This window comes from Bubalus kerabau, chromosome 11 (genome assembly GCF_029407905.1).
Source record: "Bubalus kerabau isolate K-KA32 ecotype Philippines breed swamp buffalo chromosome 11, PCC_UOA_SB_1v2, whole genome shotgun sequence".
Lineage (NCBI taxonomy): Eukaryota > Metazoa > Chordata > Mammalia > Artiodactyla > Bovidae > Bubalus > Bubalus kerabau.
In genome coordinates, this window is record NC_073634.1 from 13,870,561 (window position 1) to 13,887,112 (window position 16,552).

At 39.0% G+C, this 16,552-nt stretch overlaps 1 protein-coding gene across 3 annotated transcripts; it reads left to right on the forward strand.

Annotated features, from left to right (window-relative positions):
• Window positions 1-93: 93 nt before the first annotated feature.
• DUSP11 (dual specificity phosphatase 11) lies at window positions 94-15,844 on the forward strand. 3 transcript variants are annotated; one of them, XM_055539632.1, is made up of 9 exons: window positions 99-338; window positions 2,035-2,110; window positions 3,304-3,435; window positions 6,901-7,024; window positions 9,893-9,953; window positions 12,014-12,060; window positions 12,337-12,412; window positions 12,636-12,824; window positions 15,361-15,844. In XM_055539632.1, exons 1-9 carry the CDS (start codon window positions 238-240, stop codon window positions 15,554-15,556), a joined length of 1,002 nt encoding a protein of 333 aa, XP_055395607.1. In that variant the 5' UTR covers window positions 99-237; the 3' UTR covers window positions 15,557-15,844. The 3 variants fall into 3 exon arrangements, with proteins under 3 accessions (XP_055395609.1, XP_055395607.1, XP_055395608.1); XM_055539633.1 differs by having other exon boundaries at window positions 102-338; window positions 12,642-12,824; XM_055539634.1 differs by lacking the exon at window positions 12,636-12,824 and having other exon boundaries at window positions 94-338.
• The last annotated feature ends 708 nt before the right edge of the window (window positions 15,845-16,552 follow it).

Below are 16,552 nucleotides of genomic sequence, written 5' to 3' on the forward strand. Positions count from 1 at the left end.
CTCCGGATAAGGAGGCCATCGCAGCCCCAGACTCTTGTTTACTGATCAAGTCTCTCCGTCAGCCGTCGTGATGACGTCATCTCGGCAGGCGGTGGCGCATGCGCAATAGAAGGAGATCCTGGCGCTGCGTGGGTAGCTTCTTAGGCGTTTCCGGTTCGGGGTAGGGCCGGCACCCGGGTCTCTGGGCTGGCAGCTTTTGCACTCTTGGCGTTGCGTTCGCGGCATCTTGGGGGTCACATGAGCCAGTGGCATCATGTCGGTGGTCACTGGGGCCAGGATCGCGTCTTTTCTGGACATTCGTCAGCCAAGAAGAAGGGCGGAAACCACATCCCCGAAAGGTAATACACGCCTTGGTCCTTGGGAGTTGCCCTTTCAGCTCAGAGCCCCTTGGCCTGGTCTTCATCTCTTGTGCTCTCGGCCTGTCGTGTTTACCCCGGCCGGCTTGGATCGTCCGCCTTGTGCTAGTCGGCATTGACCCTCTCACGGCTGCGTTCAGAGTTGCAGAAAGGGAAGGTGTGTGATGTTCTGATTTCTCCCCATTGTTTCAAAAGCGAGGCTCTGGTCATTGCTTTTCAGGTAAAATGCCAAAGGACTGCTTTTTTAAGGTGAGACTGTCGGTGTTGGGGATACAACGTAATTACCAAAATAGAATCCCCTTCAATTCCTCAGGTCTTCCCTGCTGGCTCAGACGCGTTAAAGAATCCGCCTGCAATGCAGGAGTCCCGAGTTCGATCTCTTAGAAGATACCCTTGGAGAAGGGAATGGCAACCCACTCCTGTATTTTTGCCTGGAGAATGCCATGGACAGAGGAGCCTGGCGGGCTACAGTCCATGGAGTCACAGAGTTGGACACAACTAAGCGACTGGCACTTTCAGTTTTCACTTCCAGTTCCTGAATCTGTGTTGTTTTTGGCACAGAAAATGTAATAGGAACTGAGTTTCAGTGGTAAAAACAAAAAAAAACAACAACAACATACCAATACCGCCGAATTTTCCAAAGAAACAGTTCTGTGTTATTTGTGTTGTCTCCGGGAATCATAAAGGGCATAGTCTTTCCTCAGTACCGGTGTCATTTGAGAGATCTACCTCTGTACGTTCAAATTAATTTTGAGACTTTACTCATAGGTACAGTAAACCCATTTATTCCCTGAGTCTTTCGTTTCTTCCGTTGCATATCCTATTAAATCAACTCTGTTTTATCTCCTGAATTTCTTTTGTATCTGTCACGTCATCTTCATCCTAATACTGAACTTCTGTGCTCACTTTCTGTGCTTCTGAGCTAACCTTAGTTCCAACTCATCCTACAGAAATCAGTTCAAATATTACTTTTCACTGTGATTCCTAGCATTTTGTGACCTTCACACTCCCTTTATTATCAAGTTTTCTTTTAAAATACGGATTTGAAGTTCTCTACTGAATTTCATGGCCTCAGTTAAATGAGGACTAAGAATAAACTGGGAAGTTAAAGTATTGTGTTTAAACTATTTCAGGCAACCTGTTCCTATTAATGATACCTTAATACTCAACACCACTCATTGGAAAAGACTCTGATGCTGGGAGGGATTGGGGGCAGGAGGAGAAGGGAACGACAGAGGATGAGGTGGCTGGATGGCATGCCGACTCGATGGACGTGAGTCTGAGTGAACTCCAGGAGTTGGTGATGGACAGGGAGGCCTGGCGTGCTGCGATTCATGGGGTCGCAAAGAGTCGGACACGACTGAGCGACTGAACTAACTAACTAATAACTCAACACCAGGCCATTTTTATTAGGGAGTTGGAAGTTCTGGCCATCTCTGGTTTTAGATAGACTTTGTTAAGGCCTTGGCACTGTTTTGTTGCCTTTTATCTGTGTTCACGATCGGAAAACTGGAACTAGGGAAGTAAAGGTTATTACTAGGTGGATTTGAATAAAATGCAAAGCTGAAAGAAGAGGAATCTACTGTAGAAGACTTTCATTTCCATTTTGAGTGTGCATTCATCCTATGCTGGGAGACAGACTAATATAAAATTTGCCTAACAAAAAATGTATTAATAGGTGGAAAGACTACCTCCCAGTTGGACAGAGGATGCCTGGGACTCGTTTCATTGCTTTCAAAGTTCCCTTGAAAAAGGTACGCAAAAGTTGATATAGTATTTTTTCAAAATCTGTATTCACCAGATAGAACCCTAGTTCTCAACCCTGTTGTACTCCGTTTTCCTTTTTTATACTCTTTTTTCTTTTTATACTTTTTACTACCCCCTTTACTATCCTGAAATGAATTCATAGATAAATACAACCTAATTTCATAGGGAAAAATCAATGTAATGCTTTAACTATAAGTAAAGAGTAAATAAAGTAATCTATAATAAAGTACTATGTACCTTGGGACTTCCCTGGGGGCTCAGTGGTAAAGAATCTGCCTGCCAAGCAAGAGACACAAGTTTGATCCCTGGGTTGGAAAGATCCCTGGAGAAGGAAATGGCAACCCACTCCAATATTCTTACTTTGGAAATCCCAGGGGCAGAGGAGCCTGGCAGGCTACAGTCCATTGGGTTGCAAAAGAGTCGGACATGACTTAACCAACTCAACAACAACAACAATGTTATATATCTCAGTATGTATATATTTGGGCATGACTGTAACAGAAATTAAAAAATAGTTACTTGCGCCATGAATGCAAAAAACTGTGGACTTTGATAATGATGTGTCAGTGTTGGTTCATGAATTCTAAGAAATGAAGCACACTAGTATGGAATGTTGATCACGGAGAAGACTGTATGGGATGAAGGATAGAAGGTATAAATGGGAACTCTGTACTTTCTGCTCAGTTTTGCTCTGAATCTAAAACTGCTGTAAAACTAGTCTAGTAATATATTTCGAAGAAAATGTGTTGCTGGGACTAGAATAACCAAACAGATCAATGGGAAAGAGTAGGTAAATAAGCCAAGTGCATACAAGAATATTTAGCAATGAAAGCCATCCTTCATATATGTATTCAAGAAGTATTTATTTATAAATATCTATTTACAGGCACTCTGCTTGGAGTTGGCAGTACAGTAGGAGGCAAAACTGATGTGGTTCCTGCCTTTTGGGAGTTTACAGTCTGGTTAGGAGACCAGCATGAAAGAAACAAATATAGAAATAAATATATAGAAATGCTTCCCTCTAATCTCTCTGGAAGAAAGGATTGTAATATAGCTTGTAAATTCCAGAGGAGCAAACTTTGCTTTGAATCTCATGTTAGCATCACAGGGCTTGAGTAAATGAATAATATAAGAATGGATTTTAAGCACATGTTTTTTAAAATTTCATTCTCTCTGACAGAGTTTTGAAAAGCATCTTGCCCCAGAAGAATGTTTTTCCCCCTTGGATCTTTTTAACAAAATCCAAGAACAGAATGAAGAACTTGGACTGATTATTGACTTAACATATACTCGCCGCTATTATAAGCCAGAGGTAAATGGAACTTGCAGTTGAAAAGGACCTTCTTTCTGGTACTGTAATAATTTGTAGTCATTCGATGTTTATCATCTTATACTAAGGTGAATCCTGGCCTTCTTTCATGAGTAATAGTTCAAAAAGGAAAGTTGGTGGTTTCCTTAAGTACACATTTCTGATTTCTCTCTGCGATGAGATTAAGAAAATGAGATTGAAGACATGAATTGAACTATACCATATGGCAATAGGCTCTGGATCTGCTTAAGAATTCTATAAGCTTCCCTATTGTATAGTTTGAAAATGAAGTAAACTCTTGGTAAGAATAGTAAGCCTGAAAGGAAAGAACGTATATCCATTATATCTTTATGTATTTAAGCAGTCGCTTAAACACGTTTAAGCATCACAGTAAAAGGCAATTGTTGTCTAAGTTTTATGCTTGCTTTTCCTAATATCTTTTGATGTAATACAGAAACCTGTATATTGTTTTGGCCCTCGTAGGACACATCAGTGCAAAAGAATTCTTCTGATCTGTTCCATGGCCTTGGGAAACTAACACCTAATGTTTGTTAGCACTTGTATAGCGTTTTGCCATTTAAAAAGTTGTTTCATGTCCATTGTCTAATTAATCCTCACAACAGCCCTTTGCTGTTGAAGTGGTGGCAGCACTAATAGCTTACTGCACTTGCTGCGCTCAGCTCAGAGGACAGACAACACACTCACTAGTGTTACATGAATGAAACTGAGATTCAGAAAAGGAAGAGTTGGAATTTGAACTTAGTTGTTCCTCTTTTTTTATTGTAGTAAAATATACATAAATAATATTTATTTTAGCCTTTATAAGTATACAATTCAGTGGCATTAAATACAGTCACAGTGCTATGTAGCCGTCACCAGTGTCTGTACTCAAAATGTTTTCATCATCCTCAACAGGAACTCTGTAATCGTTAACCACCACCAACCCCATTTTCCCTCCCAGCAGCCCTTAGTAACCTCTCTTCTACTTTCTGTCTCTGTGAATTTGCCTCTTCGCCATACCTCGTGTAAGTGGCATCTACAATATCTGTCCTACATCTGGCCTATTTCACGAAGCATAATATTTTCAGGGTTTATCATTGTTATAACATATGACAAAATGCCATTCATTTTTAAGACCTCATAAATCCTATTGTGTGTATATACCATATTTTGTTGTTCTTCTGTGGACTGACACTTGGCTTGTTTGCACATTGTAGCTATTGAGAACCATGCTACTGTGAACACTGGTGTACACACATTTGTTCACATTGCAGCTCTCCGTCCTTTTGGATGTGCAGTGTAGGTCGGAGCGGAGTTGCTGGATTGTATGTTAGTTCTGTGTTTAACCTTCGAGAAACCGTCAAACTGTTTCCTACAGTGTCATAAACAATTATTGCAAATTTAAACATATACAGAAGTATACAAAATCTTGAGTGTTCTTTGTATGTTGAGGATTCCATGAAATCATCTCGCTATAATATTTATCAACTGATGTCTGTCATGCTTCATTTATACCTCTGCCTGTTTCACTCTGTTTCTTTGTGTAGCAGATCCTAGATAACATTTAATTACACATAAATATTTTTTGTTATATATATATTTAAAATGTAGGACTTTTATTCTTTAGTATCATTCTTTAATATTATTAAATATCCAGTCAGTGCTGAAATTTGCAGTTGTCTTCTAAATGTCATAAAAAGCTGTTTTTAAGAATTCTGAATTGGATCCAAATATGGTCCACATGTTACTTGGCGTGGTCTTATTGTTAGGTCTCTAATTTTATTTTTATTTATTTCTTTGAAGGTTCTTCTTCCATGTCTCTCTCACTTTTTTTTCTCCTTGAATTTTATTTTTTAAAGAAACTGGTTTAATTGTCCCATCTAGATTTTGATGATCTCATTTGTTAATGTGTTGTTAAACATATTCTTCAATCCTTTTATTTCCTGTAAATTGGTAGTTGGACCTAGAGGCTTGATCTGAATGAAGCTTGAACGTTTTCTTTTGGTAAAGCAGTTTCATAGGTGAGAATGAACAGGTGTTTATCATCAGAAGTAATGATGAATATAGGTCTTCTTCCGTGGAGACATATGGTTATCTTTTTCTATGATATTAACAGTCACTGATGATTGATTCCTACATCCATTAACTCAGTTGGCGTTTCAAAAAATGGTGAATTCTATAGTTCCTTTTTCATTTATTAGCTGGGTGTTTCTATCAGAAGATTCCCTGCATAAGCTATTTGGTTGCCCAGCTATAGAGGCATGATTTCCTCCTTTTACTTAAAAGTGTTCAAAATAATGAGTTGATTCACAAATATCCTCCAGCAGTGACCAACTTTATTTATTTGTATCACTATGGACTGCATTGGGCTTCCCTGGTGGCTTAGTGGTAAAGAATCCACCTGCCAATGCAGGAGACTCAGGTTAAATCCCTGGGTTGGGAACATCCCCTGGAGAAGGCAGTGGCAACCCACTCTAGTATTCTTGCCTGGGAAATCCCACGGACAGAGGAGCCTGGCAGGCTACAGTCCATGGGGTCACAAAGAGTCGGACACAACTTAGTAACTAAACAAGAACGGTGGACTCCATTACAGTTGTTCTAACTGAGGGCCTGTCTTTGGCCAGTGGAGCTTCTCAGTGACTCTTGCATCCTTTTGACATGACATCAGTTGTTCCTAGGCTTTTTCAGTGGTTCGAGATAGGAAATGTGTTTGTTTGTTTTTAATATAAAATATATCCTGGGTTCAAGGCTTTCCAGGTGGTGTTAGTGTTTACCACTAACTGATGCAGGAGACATAAGAGATGACGGTTCAATCCCTGGGTCGGGAAGATCTGGTGGAGGAGGGCATGGCAGCCCACTCCAGTATTCTTGCCTGGAGAATCCCACAGACAGAGGAGCCTGGCAGGGACAGTCCATGGGGTTGCAAAGAGTCAGACACGACTGAAGCGACTTAGCACACCACACTCATATCATAGGTTCATACTGCTACTTTCCATATAAGTTCTGAACTACAGAATTTTCACTTAGCCTATTCTGTCTTTTATTGATAATCTACTTTCTCCCACCCCAAGAATACCAGTTCTCAACAGTGCATGAAATTTGCTCTGTTTTCCAGTTCCAAGTTCTTTTGACTCTACTGTACTGTTCTACTTCAATCAATCACAGCTGCTTTATGCTCTTGAAATGTAAGATACTAGGTAGAACTATTTCTTAGCATTTTGAGTTATACGTGCCTTCATTCATATTGATTTGCTTTTGCATCCCTAGTAACTGTCCTTTCTGTAGTTTAATGAGAATCATGTGATACTTCCTGCTTAAAGCAGCTTTGGAAAAAAAAAGTCCCTTATCAGAGTGACTGACATGTTTAGATTAATATAATGTCTTTGTTTACATTTTGCTTTCTCTAATTAATCTTTTGTTCTTTCCCTACAAATGAAATAATATCCATTCCATGGTTTTGCCTTCTAGGAATTACCAGAAAATATTCCTTATTTAAAAATTTATACAGTTGGGCATCAGGTTCCTGATGATGACACTATTTTTAAATTCAAAAATGCTGTTAATGGGTTTTTGAGAGAAAATAAAGATAATGGTGAGTGTCTGGTTTTTTTTTGTTGTTCTTTTCTCTTTACCTGAATTTTGGTATGCATTTCAAGTGGGGTTGGAGAATTTTAATATTTTTAATAGTTCTGACATTAGGCCTATTTGTTTGATAACATTAAGGTGGTGCTAACAGAGGCGTTTTTCCTTTTTATGGTCTCAAGCAATTTAGTTTTGGGGTTTTTTTGGGGGGGTCAGTTTAGTTTGGAAGGTGATTGTTGTGAGAAGTATGAACTGAACTAGCTTACTTACCTCTTTTTAAAAACTTTGAATGGGAAATATGTAATAAAAATGTTCTTTTGTCCTGTTTATTGGTAGAAGGGTATCAAAGGGAACATGGTATTTGCCATGTTTTAAGACTGAGGAATCTCTTATCTTTGGAATGCTGCTGACCCAGATGACAGCATGCGACCCCTCTGTGGGTCTCTGCCAGCAATGGGCTAACTTCACCGTGCTCTCTGATGTCTGGATCTTGCTTGTGATCCCTTGTGGTTTCCTCTGCTATAAATCCCTCCCACAGATGCCAGGCTCACTGATAAAGAGGGAGAGGCTACACTCTCCACTCCCTCAAATTGGTAGAGACTCAGAAAATAAATTGGTTTAGTAAAAACTGAGAGCCTATTAGGTTTGTTGTTAGGGCATGGGGAAACAGAGGTGACTAGCTGTCTTTGTTCAGTAGAGACTTATAGTTATCTAGGAAGATAAGCATGTAGTAACTATAAGATAGTGGGTTAATTATAATAAAAGAACCAAGTGCAGGGACTTCCCCAGCCATCAGTAGTTAATACTCCATGATTCCCGTGTGCAGGGGTCGCAGATTCGATCCCTGGTCCAGAAACTAAGATCCCACATGCTGCGTGGTGCGACCAAAAACAAATAAACAAAAACAAAAGAGTCAGGTGCCACAGGAGAAACCGAGGAGACCATCTGAGCTGGGCTTGGGGGAAGAGGATCTTGCCAGAATGAGGAAAGGACAGACCAGGTATTGGGAACAGGTGCAAAAGGCACAGGACTTGAACTTGTGCAGTGGAGGGGAAGCGTCTGGTGTGACTAGAGGTAGTATGAAAGGACAGAGAGTTCATACGTTCATTTCAACAAAAATATTATATAACATCTGAGTTGAAGGCACTGTTCTAGCAAGTAGGAACAGAAGAGGACTTGCCCTTGCACACTTTACATTCTAGTTGGGGGGAGAGAGAAATAAGTAAACATATGGAGTGTCAGGCAGTGGGTGGTAAGTGCTCTGGAAAATAACAAGATAAAGAAGTGAGGGAGTGTGGAAGGTGACCAGGGAAGCCCTCTCTATTAAGGTGTCAGTTGATCAGAGCCTTAAAGGAAGCAAGGAACAAGCCATTGGATATTTGAGGGAGTGGGGATGGGGTGGGAGGGAGTGTTCTAAAGCAGAGGGAATAGTAGGTACAAATGCCTTGAGGCACGACTATGCTTGGCAGATGTAAGGAATAGTAAGGCCAGTGTGGCTGGACAGGGGCTAGTGAGTGAAGTCAGAGAAGTAGAAAATGGGATTAGAGGGGCTGGCAGGGGACAGGAGGAAGGTGGATGACATAGGTCAAAGTTTGAATTTATAATTCAGTTGGAGAAACAAATTGATAGTTTGAATTTATAATTCAGTTGGAGAGACAGATTGATACTTGTTTATAAAGAGTTCTAAATTCTTTGCTAAAAATTTGGGCTTTATTCTGTGCTAAATGAAGACTTTTAATTAACAGAACAATCCAGCCAGGTTTATATTTTAGAAAATAACATCTTCCATGTGGCAGGTCAGTTGAAATAGAAGGGCTTAGAAGTTGGGTAGTAGTAATCCAGGCCAGAGATGACGACTGTCACACACTGCCTAGTCACAGACATGCCTTTTGCAGAGATCAAATGTGTTGTTTTGTATTTACTTTCTCATATATATATATATATATATATTTTTTTTTTTTTTTTTTTAAGTGCTAAACTAAGAGATACTGTGGCATAGTTGGAAAAATCTGAGACTTTATTCTAGTCTTTGTTCTGTTTGCCTGCTGTGCCGCTGCTGCTGCTGCCAAGTCACTTCAGTCGTGTCTGACTCTGTGCGACCCCATAGCCGGCAGCCCACCAGGCTCCCCGTCCCTGGGGTTCTCCAGGCAAGAACACTGGAGTGGGTTGCCATTGCCTTCTCCAATGCATGAAAGTGAAAAGTGAAAGTGAAGTCGCTCAGTCGTGTCCGACTCTTAGCGACCCCGTGGACTGCAGCCCACCAGGCCCCTCTGTTCATGGGATTTTCCAGGCAAGAGTACTGGAGTGGGGTGCCATTGCCTGCTGTGCAGCTCGGGCTTAACATCTCAAGCCTTACTTTTTCATTGTGATATAAGAACAGTGCTATGTTCCCGAGAACTCCACAGGCATATAGACCCATGGTGTGTGTAGAGCAGCAAATGAGAGTAGAAACAACAGCACTTTGGGAACCCAAGAAAGCGTTTGTTCTTTTCATAAATACTATTGAGCATTAATAGTGAAGGCTTTCCATTTGTTTCACCTAAAAACAGATTTCATTCTTTTGGTAGCCTGTTTTGTTTTGTTTTTTTTTTTCCCCACTCCCTTTTTCTATAGTCAAATCAGCTCATGATGGGCATGCTCCAGTCCATACTATTGCATATGATTGGATGCTATGCAAAATTTCCCAGAGGCAATGAATTTTGACTATATTAATTCTTTATAGCATGTTCCTGCTAAAACATATTTTTCTTCAGAGTTTTTCCATTTTAGGATAGTGGTGGTATTGTAGCAACCAATAAATGCTACTCTTCAGAAAATTGTATAACCTGTCTTTAGGTAGCTACTTCATTTATTTAATTCCATATTCCCTGTTTTATAGACAGACTTATTGGTGTCCACTGTACCCATGGTTTAAACAGGACTGGCTACCTCATCTGCAGGTGAGTTGCCAACCCCAAGAGGCAGACCATGTTGAAATTTTTTGTTTACAATAGTAATGTAAGCTGAATGCAGAAAATGAAGTCAGTTAAAGAATGTATGAAGTAGAAGCAGTCTTGCCCTCGACTTAAGAGATTACCACTTGTAATAATTTAGCACATATTTTTTTTTACTTAAAAAACACAAATAGAAGCACATATAATTGTCCCTTGATATCAGGCTTTCCCATGGATACCAAAATCCTCAGATGCTCAGGTCCCCTGTGTAAACTGGTGTAGGATAGTCAGCCCTCCATATCCACAGGAATGAAACCCGTGGATACAGAGGACTGACTACATGTGATTTCATGGTATAATATTTAGATGTTCTGGTTTATAATTTAATGTATGGTAGACATCTTCCTATGAAAATATTTGGAGACTTTGTTCTTTTTTAAAGACTGCATTGTTTCTTTGCTTACTGATGAAAAGAAAGTCAGAAGTTTTTGACATTATAAAACATTGAAGTAATGAATATTCCTCTGTGAATGTCTTTGACTATATATGATTTGTCTCAGATAACTTCATTCAGAATGGGACTTCTGAATTAAAGAGTTTATGCCCTTATGCTTTTTGTGACTGTACCAATTTTTGTTTGTTCATTCAGAAAATATTTAAAATATTGAGCATCTGTTGTGTTTAAGCACTGTGCTGGGTACTAGCAAAAAGCCTTGGGAAATTGTGTGAGCAAAGAGACTTTACCTACCCTTTGTGAATTCTGACAGTCCAGAGAGAGAATAGAGATTCAAGAATTACACTCTGCATGTACAGTTACAACTCTGACAAATGCCAAGGAAAGGGACATGGTACCACAAGAACATATTTTAGGGAGGATTTGACCCCATCATGGAGATTAGAAGTTTCTTTTTTTTTTTTTTCCCCCTTTTGGGCTTTTATTGAGGTTATTATTACATGGGCATGATTGATTAAATCATTGGCTGTTGGCAATGGACTCAACTTCCAGCCCATCTCCAGCCCATAAAAGTTCCAGCCTTCATACAATATTTCTCCTTTGAGAAAGTTTCTTTAGGGATGTTTGAGCTGATATCTGATGAAGAAGTAGGTGTTAACCAGATAAAGACATTGGGAGAGATTTCTAAGCATAAGAAATAAGAAAGACCCTGTAAGAGGAAAGCATATGCTCTGTTGGAGGAACTGGCCAGGAAGGCAGGGGTGTGGGGGAAGTGTGTCATTAAAATGGAGCTGGAATTGTGGGTAGGAGCTCAGTCATTCAGGTTTGTGTTTAGGGTTTTAGACGTTAAGAGTATTAGAAAATCATTGCACTGTTTTGGTTGAAGGTGAGTGTAATTAAGTTTGTATTTTTAGCCTCTCATTTGGCTACTGAATGGAGAATACACTGCAGGGATAAAGAGCAAGGAAACAAGTTAGGAGACGTTAGTAGAAACTGGGCATATTGATGGCTTGGACCAGGATTTGGTGGTCATTTTGGTGGAAAGATGTGAACATATTCTAGAGATATTTAGGCGATATCATTGTTTAGGCCTTGGTGGTGGGTTGAGGATGAAGGTGAGGAAGAAATAACTGTCAGTGAAGGTGATTCCTAAGTTTCTGGGTCCTACGCTTGGTTAATAGTGTTTTTTTTTAGATATAATGTTAATATTTTTCCTAATTTGTCTGTTACTTGTTGGTTCCTGGTGAATACTCTGTCATGTTAGGTCTCCTGTTTTCAGTGTACAAAGCATTCTGATCAAAACTGTTGTATCTTAGATACCTTTTTAGTATTTGCCAATTTGATCCTGTATTTTATTCTCTTTCATTTATTAATTGTTGTATTAGTGTAAATAAATACATTAATAGATTTTCTAAAGCTAGGTCATCGTTGGCATCCTTGGAATAAAGCCTTTTCGTATATCATTCTTTAATAATTACTGATTAGATGTGCTGATATTTTCTTAGGATTTTTATATCTATATTTGTAAAGTGAAATTGGACCTTTTTTTTTTTGCAAAAATGATTTTTTTTCCTTTTTATTTACAAATGACTTGAATTTTGTTGTCTGTTAGGTATTTGATTGATGTAGAAGGCATGAGGCCAGATGATGCAATTGAATGTAAGTAAGAGAGCTGTCACTGTTTTCCCTTTTTTTTAAAATTTGAAAGTAGAAATGTAGGTGAATTTCTCAAATTTTGGTAAAAGAGAAAAGTTTGTGATTCATTTGTTCTGACATAAGATAACCTTTTAGCAAAAGTTTATAAAGGGATGTATGTGGAAATAATGAGCTACGACAACCTGTATAATCAGTAAGTGGACTTCCTCTTTGATCCGCTTTCTCTGGGAAAGATTTGCTTTTTGTACACTTATTTCTAACAGTTCATCTTCTCCTCAGTATTCAATAGATGCCGTGGACATTGCTTAGAAAGGCAAAACTACATTGATGACCTTCGCAACGGTCCCATCAGAAAGTAAGCTGCATTTTATACCTGATATTTGTGGGTAGAAAGATGTGTTTTTGTATCATTTAAATTGCACCTATCCATTCTTCTTGTAGCTCATTAACTTGCTGTAGGAAACCTAAACAAATAGGATTGTGGGGGTCAGGTGGGATTGTTTTTTTCATAGGCCAAAATATAGTCACTGAACTGATACCAAATTTGGACACCAATAATATTTTGTGGAAACATTCTGTTTGAGGAATTGGGATTCCAGTGTATCTAGAAAAAGAGGTTTTGAAGATTCAACACATATGATGGAGCCAGTTTTCACAGCTACTAAGCCTGTTAACCAAAGACCTAAGCATAACATACATCAGACCCAAGGTTACCCAGAGCCTCGGCATTTCCATACCTGGACTCAAGATCTACAGCGGTCAGAAAGGTATCTCTGCTTTCCCTTTGTCTAGAATTGAAATAGAAACTAATATTATAAATTAGTGCAAACACAGTATGATAATATGAAGAACTTGTATTTTCTTGCTGGTCGGTGTCAACCAGGAGGTATTGTTTTCTCCATATTTTGCATTTAGGGCTGGAAAATCAAGTATAGGATGGGGAATAGGTGAGTTTTCAGAGGCAGTTGGGATAAGGTCTTGGAAGTTTTCATTGATCCTTAAACTTAGTTTAAGGCAGTAATTTGATGTGCGTGCCAAAAAGGATCTTGCATACTTGTCTGTGTGTGTTAGTCACTCAGTCACGTCCCACTCTTTGTGACCCCATGGACTGTAGCCCGCCAGGCTCCTCTGTCATGGGATTCTCCAGGCAAGAGTATTGGAGTAGGTTCCCATTTCCTCCTCCAGAGGATCTTCCGGACACAGGGATCGAACCCACGTCTTCCGCATTAGTATGTGGATTCTTTACCACTGTGCCATCTGGGAAGTCTCCTTGCATTCTGAGGCTCCGTTAATAGTGGTACAGTTTTCAGAATAAGGAAGGTTGTTTTATTTAAGAGTACACAAAAATTAGGGCCTCCCACGTGGCACTGGTGGTAAAGAAGCCACCTGCAGTGCAGGAGACAAAAGAGACTTGAGTTTGGTCCCTGGGTTGGGAAGATCCCCTGGAGAGGCATACAGCAACCCACTCCAGTATTCTGGCCTGGAGAATCCCATGGACAGAGGAACCTGGAGCTATGGTCCATAGGCGCAAAGAGTCAGACACTACTGAATTGACTTAGCACAGCATAATAAACACAAATTATACAGAAAATAGTACAATGCCAGTAGAGAAATCTGCAGAGGAATTGAAGCATAAATCACACACATATTTTTTTACTTGAGAAACAGGAAAAACCTCAGAACAATTAAAATAGCACAGTATTATTCTTTGCCTATTAATTTGGCAACAGTTTTTGACAAGGTGGTCCAGGGTGGTGTCAGGCTGGGCCTGGGTTTGCAGCCTAGCTCTGCTGTTCACTCTCTGTATGATCTCAGTAAGATCTCTAAATTCCTGTTCTCTTATCTGTTGGATGGAAATTTTAATAATATTATAAATAAAACTTTTATAGTACATACCTTGGGATTGTGATTATTACATAAGTTAATTAAGTATTTTAGCACATTGTAAACTTTCCACTTTCAAAAGATGTTAACATTTTTAGAAGATGTAAACATTTCAAAGATTATTGCTTGTGTTGCCAGGGACTCTGAAAATAGGTATAGCCCTTTTGAAACATAACTGTAATAGCCATAAAAATGCTCATACCTGCTAACCTTGAAACTACAGAAAAACTTCAAAATATGGAGAAATCTATATGCATTTAATCTTTCAACACATTTCTCTAAACTTCCAACTGTGCATCAGACTCTGAACTAAGTGCTTAGGATAGAGTCACATATATTCCAAAATGTTAATCCTGCCTTTATTTACAGTAGTGGGAAAATTGATAGCAACTTGAATTTCTAACAGTTAAGAATAGCTAAGTAAATTATGTATCCATACTGTGATATTTTATAAAGCCATTAAAAGTGAGAGCTCACTTATAATAAGTGAAAATAATAGGTTATGATCCAGTAGTCAAAAAAAGATGCAAGAGGAAAAGACCAAAAGAAAATATTAACCAGTTTAATTAGATTAATTGGGATTGAGGGGTTTTGGGGGTGTTTACTTTTCTCAGATCTCCAACTTTTCTTTTATATGATTATATTAGATTTACCGGTGTTAATTTTGAGACAATTAAATTTTAATTTTCCAAATTTGCTGCATGTGCCGTGGTTAGAATTTCTACATTTTGTAATTAATTTATATATCTATTGACTTATACGGAGAAGGTAATGGCATCCTATTCCAGTACTCTTGCCTGGAAAATCCCATGGATGGAGGAGCCTGGTAGGCTGCAGTCCATGGGGTCGCACAGAGTCGGACACGACTGAGCGACTTTACTTTCACTTCTCACTTTCATGCATTGGAGAAGGAAATGGCAACCCACTCCAGGGTTCTTGCCTGGAGAATCCCAGGGACGGGGGAGCCTGGTGGGCTGCCGTCTATGGGGTCGCACAGAGTCGGACACGACTGAAGCGACTTAGCAGCAGCAAGCAGCATTGACTTATAAGGTGAAAGCAGGTTTCTGTTTTCAAACATAAATAGCTCATTCTGTTTCCTGTCAGCCCTGCCACACTTGGAGAGAATATATCTGATTAGAATAGTATGAAAGGCTTCTTGGAACCTACTGTGTGCCAAGTTGTTGTGGTGGGTAATAGAAATACGTTGTTTTAATTTACCTTCAAAACAGTCATGAAGATGGAGGGTGTTTAATAATACTCTATTTTATAAAGCACTGAGAGATCCAAAGGTTAAGCGGTTTTATCTGCTAAAATCACACAGGTTGAAAACAGTAGAACCAGAGTGTCTATGTATAATTTTATAAAGCTTGTTATATATAGTTATTAAAACTAATAATGTTTTATTACTTTCATTTTAAGAAAATTTTCCCAGAATTGGAACATTTACCAGAGATGCCATGTCCCTCCTCCTGGTCCCCCTGGAGAGGACTATTTCCAGCGGAGATACTCTTGGAATGTAAAGCCAACTGCCAGTCAAGGAGGCCCGAACAAAAGGTTTTCTCCTGGCAGTTACTACAGAGTACCCTATTCAGCCTATTACAGATGGACCAAGTGACACATGTCTACCCTGGAAATCTGTCTGCAGACAGAGCAGGACTCAAATCAGCAAGTGACTTTTTGTAAGATCAGGTCAAATGAGGTTTATAATCTATTTTATTGCTCCCTTATGTGCTCAAGCTTAAGGAGAAATTCTATTGATACTTACTACTGCTGACAGATTTGCAGTATTTACAACAGTGAAGGAAATGATCTGTCATTCCACTCTTAAATTTTTTTTAAAGGAAGATGATATTTTAGAACTGATAAAGGTAATAAAGAATATCCCTTGTAAATTAATGAAAAATTCTACCTTCGTTTTCTGTGTATTTTTTCCTGACTAAACGTGTGGTGTTAGTGTGTCTGTATGTGTGTGTGTGTGTGCATGCAGAAACATGTTTTTATCATATTCTATTATTGACCAAATCACTAGGGTATCTTTTTTCTCCCCCTAACTGTTCAATATTTTTGTTAAAATCTACCTAGGAGATAATCTCTTTAGAACCTAATCACTATTTGTGATTAGTTGTAGTATTTTTGTCATTAGAAATTTCTTTCATTGGCAATCTGTTTATTGTCAGCTTCCTTTCACTGAATTTTCAGATAGGCCATCTAAAACAGGAGTGGATAAACTTTGAGACCGATTGTCAGTTGAGCAGGAAAGACCAATCGATAAACCTAAATACTTAATGCTGAGTAATTTACCTGACAGGGTAACTGTTATCAATTGGGTAGAGCTACTCAGAAAACTTGAAAACTTTTGTAGACTGTAAAGGTTGCTTGATGAACAGAATAAGATGTGACGTTTAAAGCCTGTGATATACATGGAGACTTGCATGGCTCCTGAAGTTACTGCTTTTCTATTGAACGTAACCTGCTGCAGGCTTTTTCTGCTAGCCTCTCACCGTGGAATGGTGCCTGACCTTGACTTTTTCTAAGTTATCTCCTCAGCTGGTTTACACACAGATGGATCACTTGGGAGGTAGTAATTATTTTTAGTTGCAGAGGAAGCCAG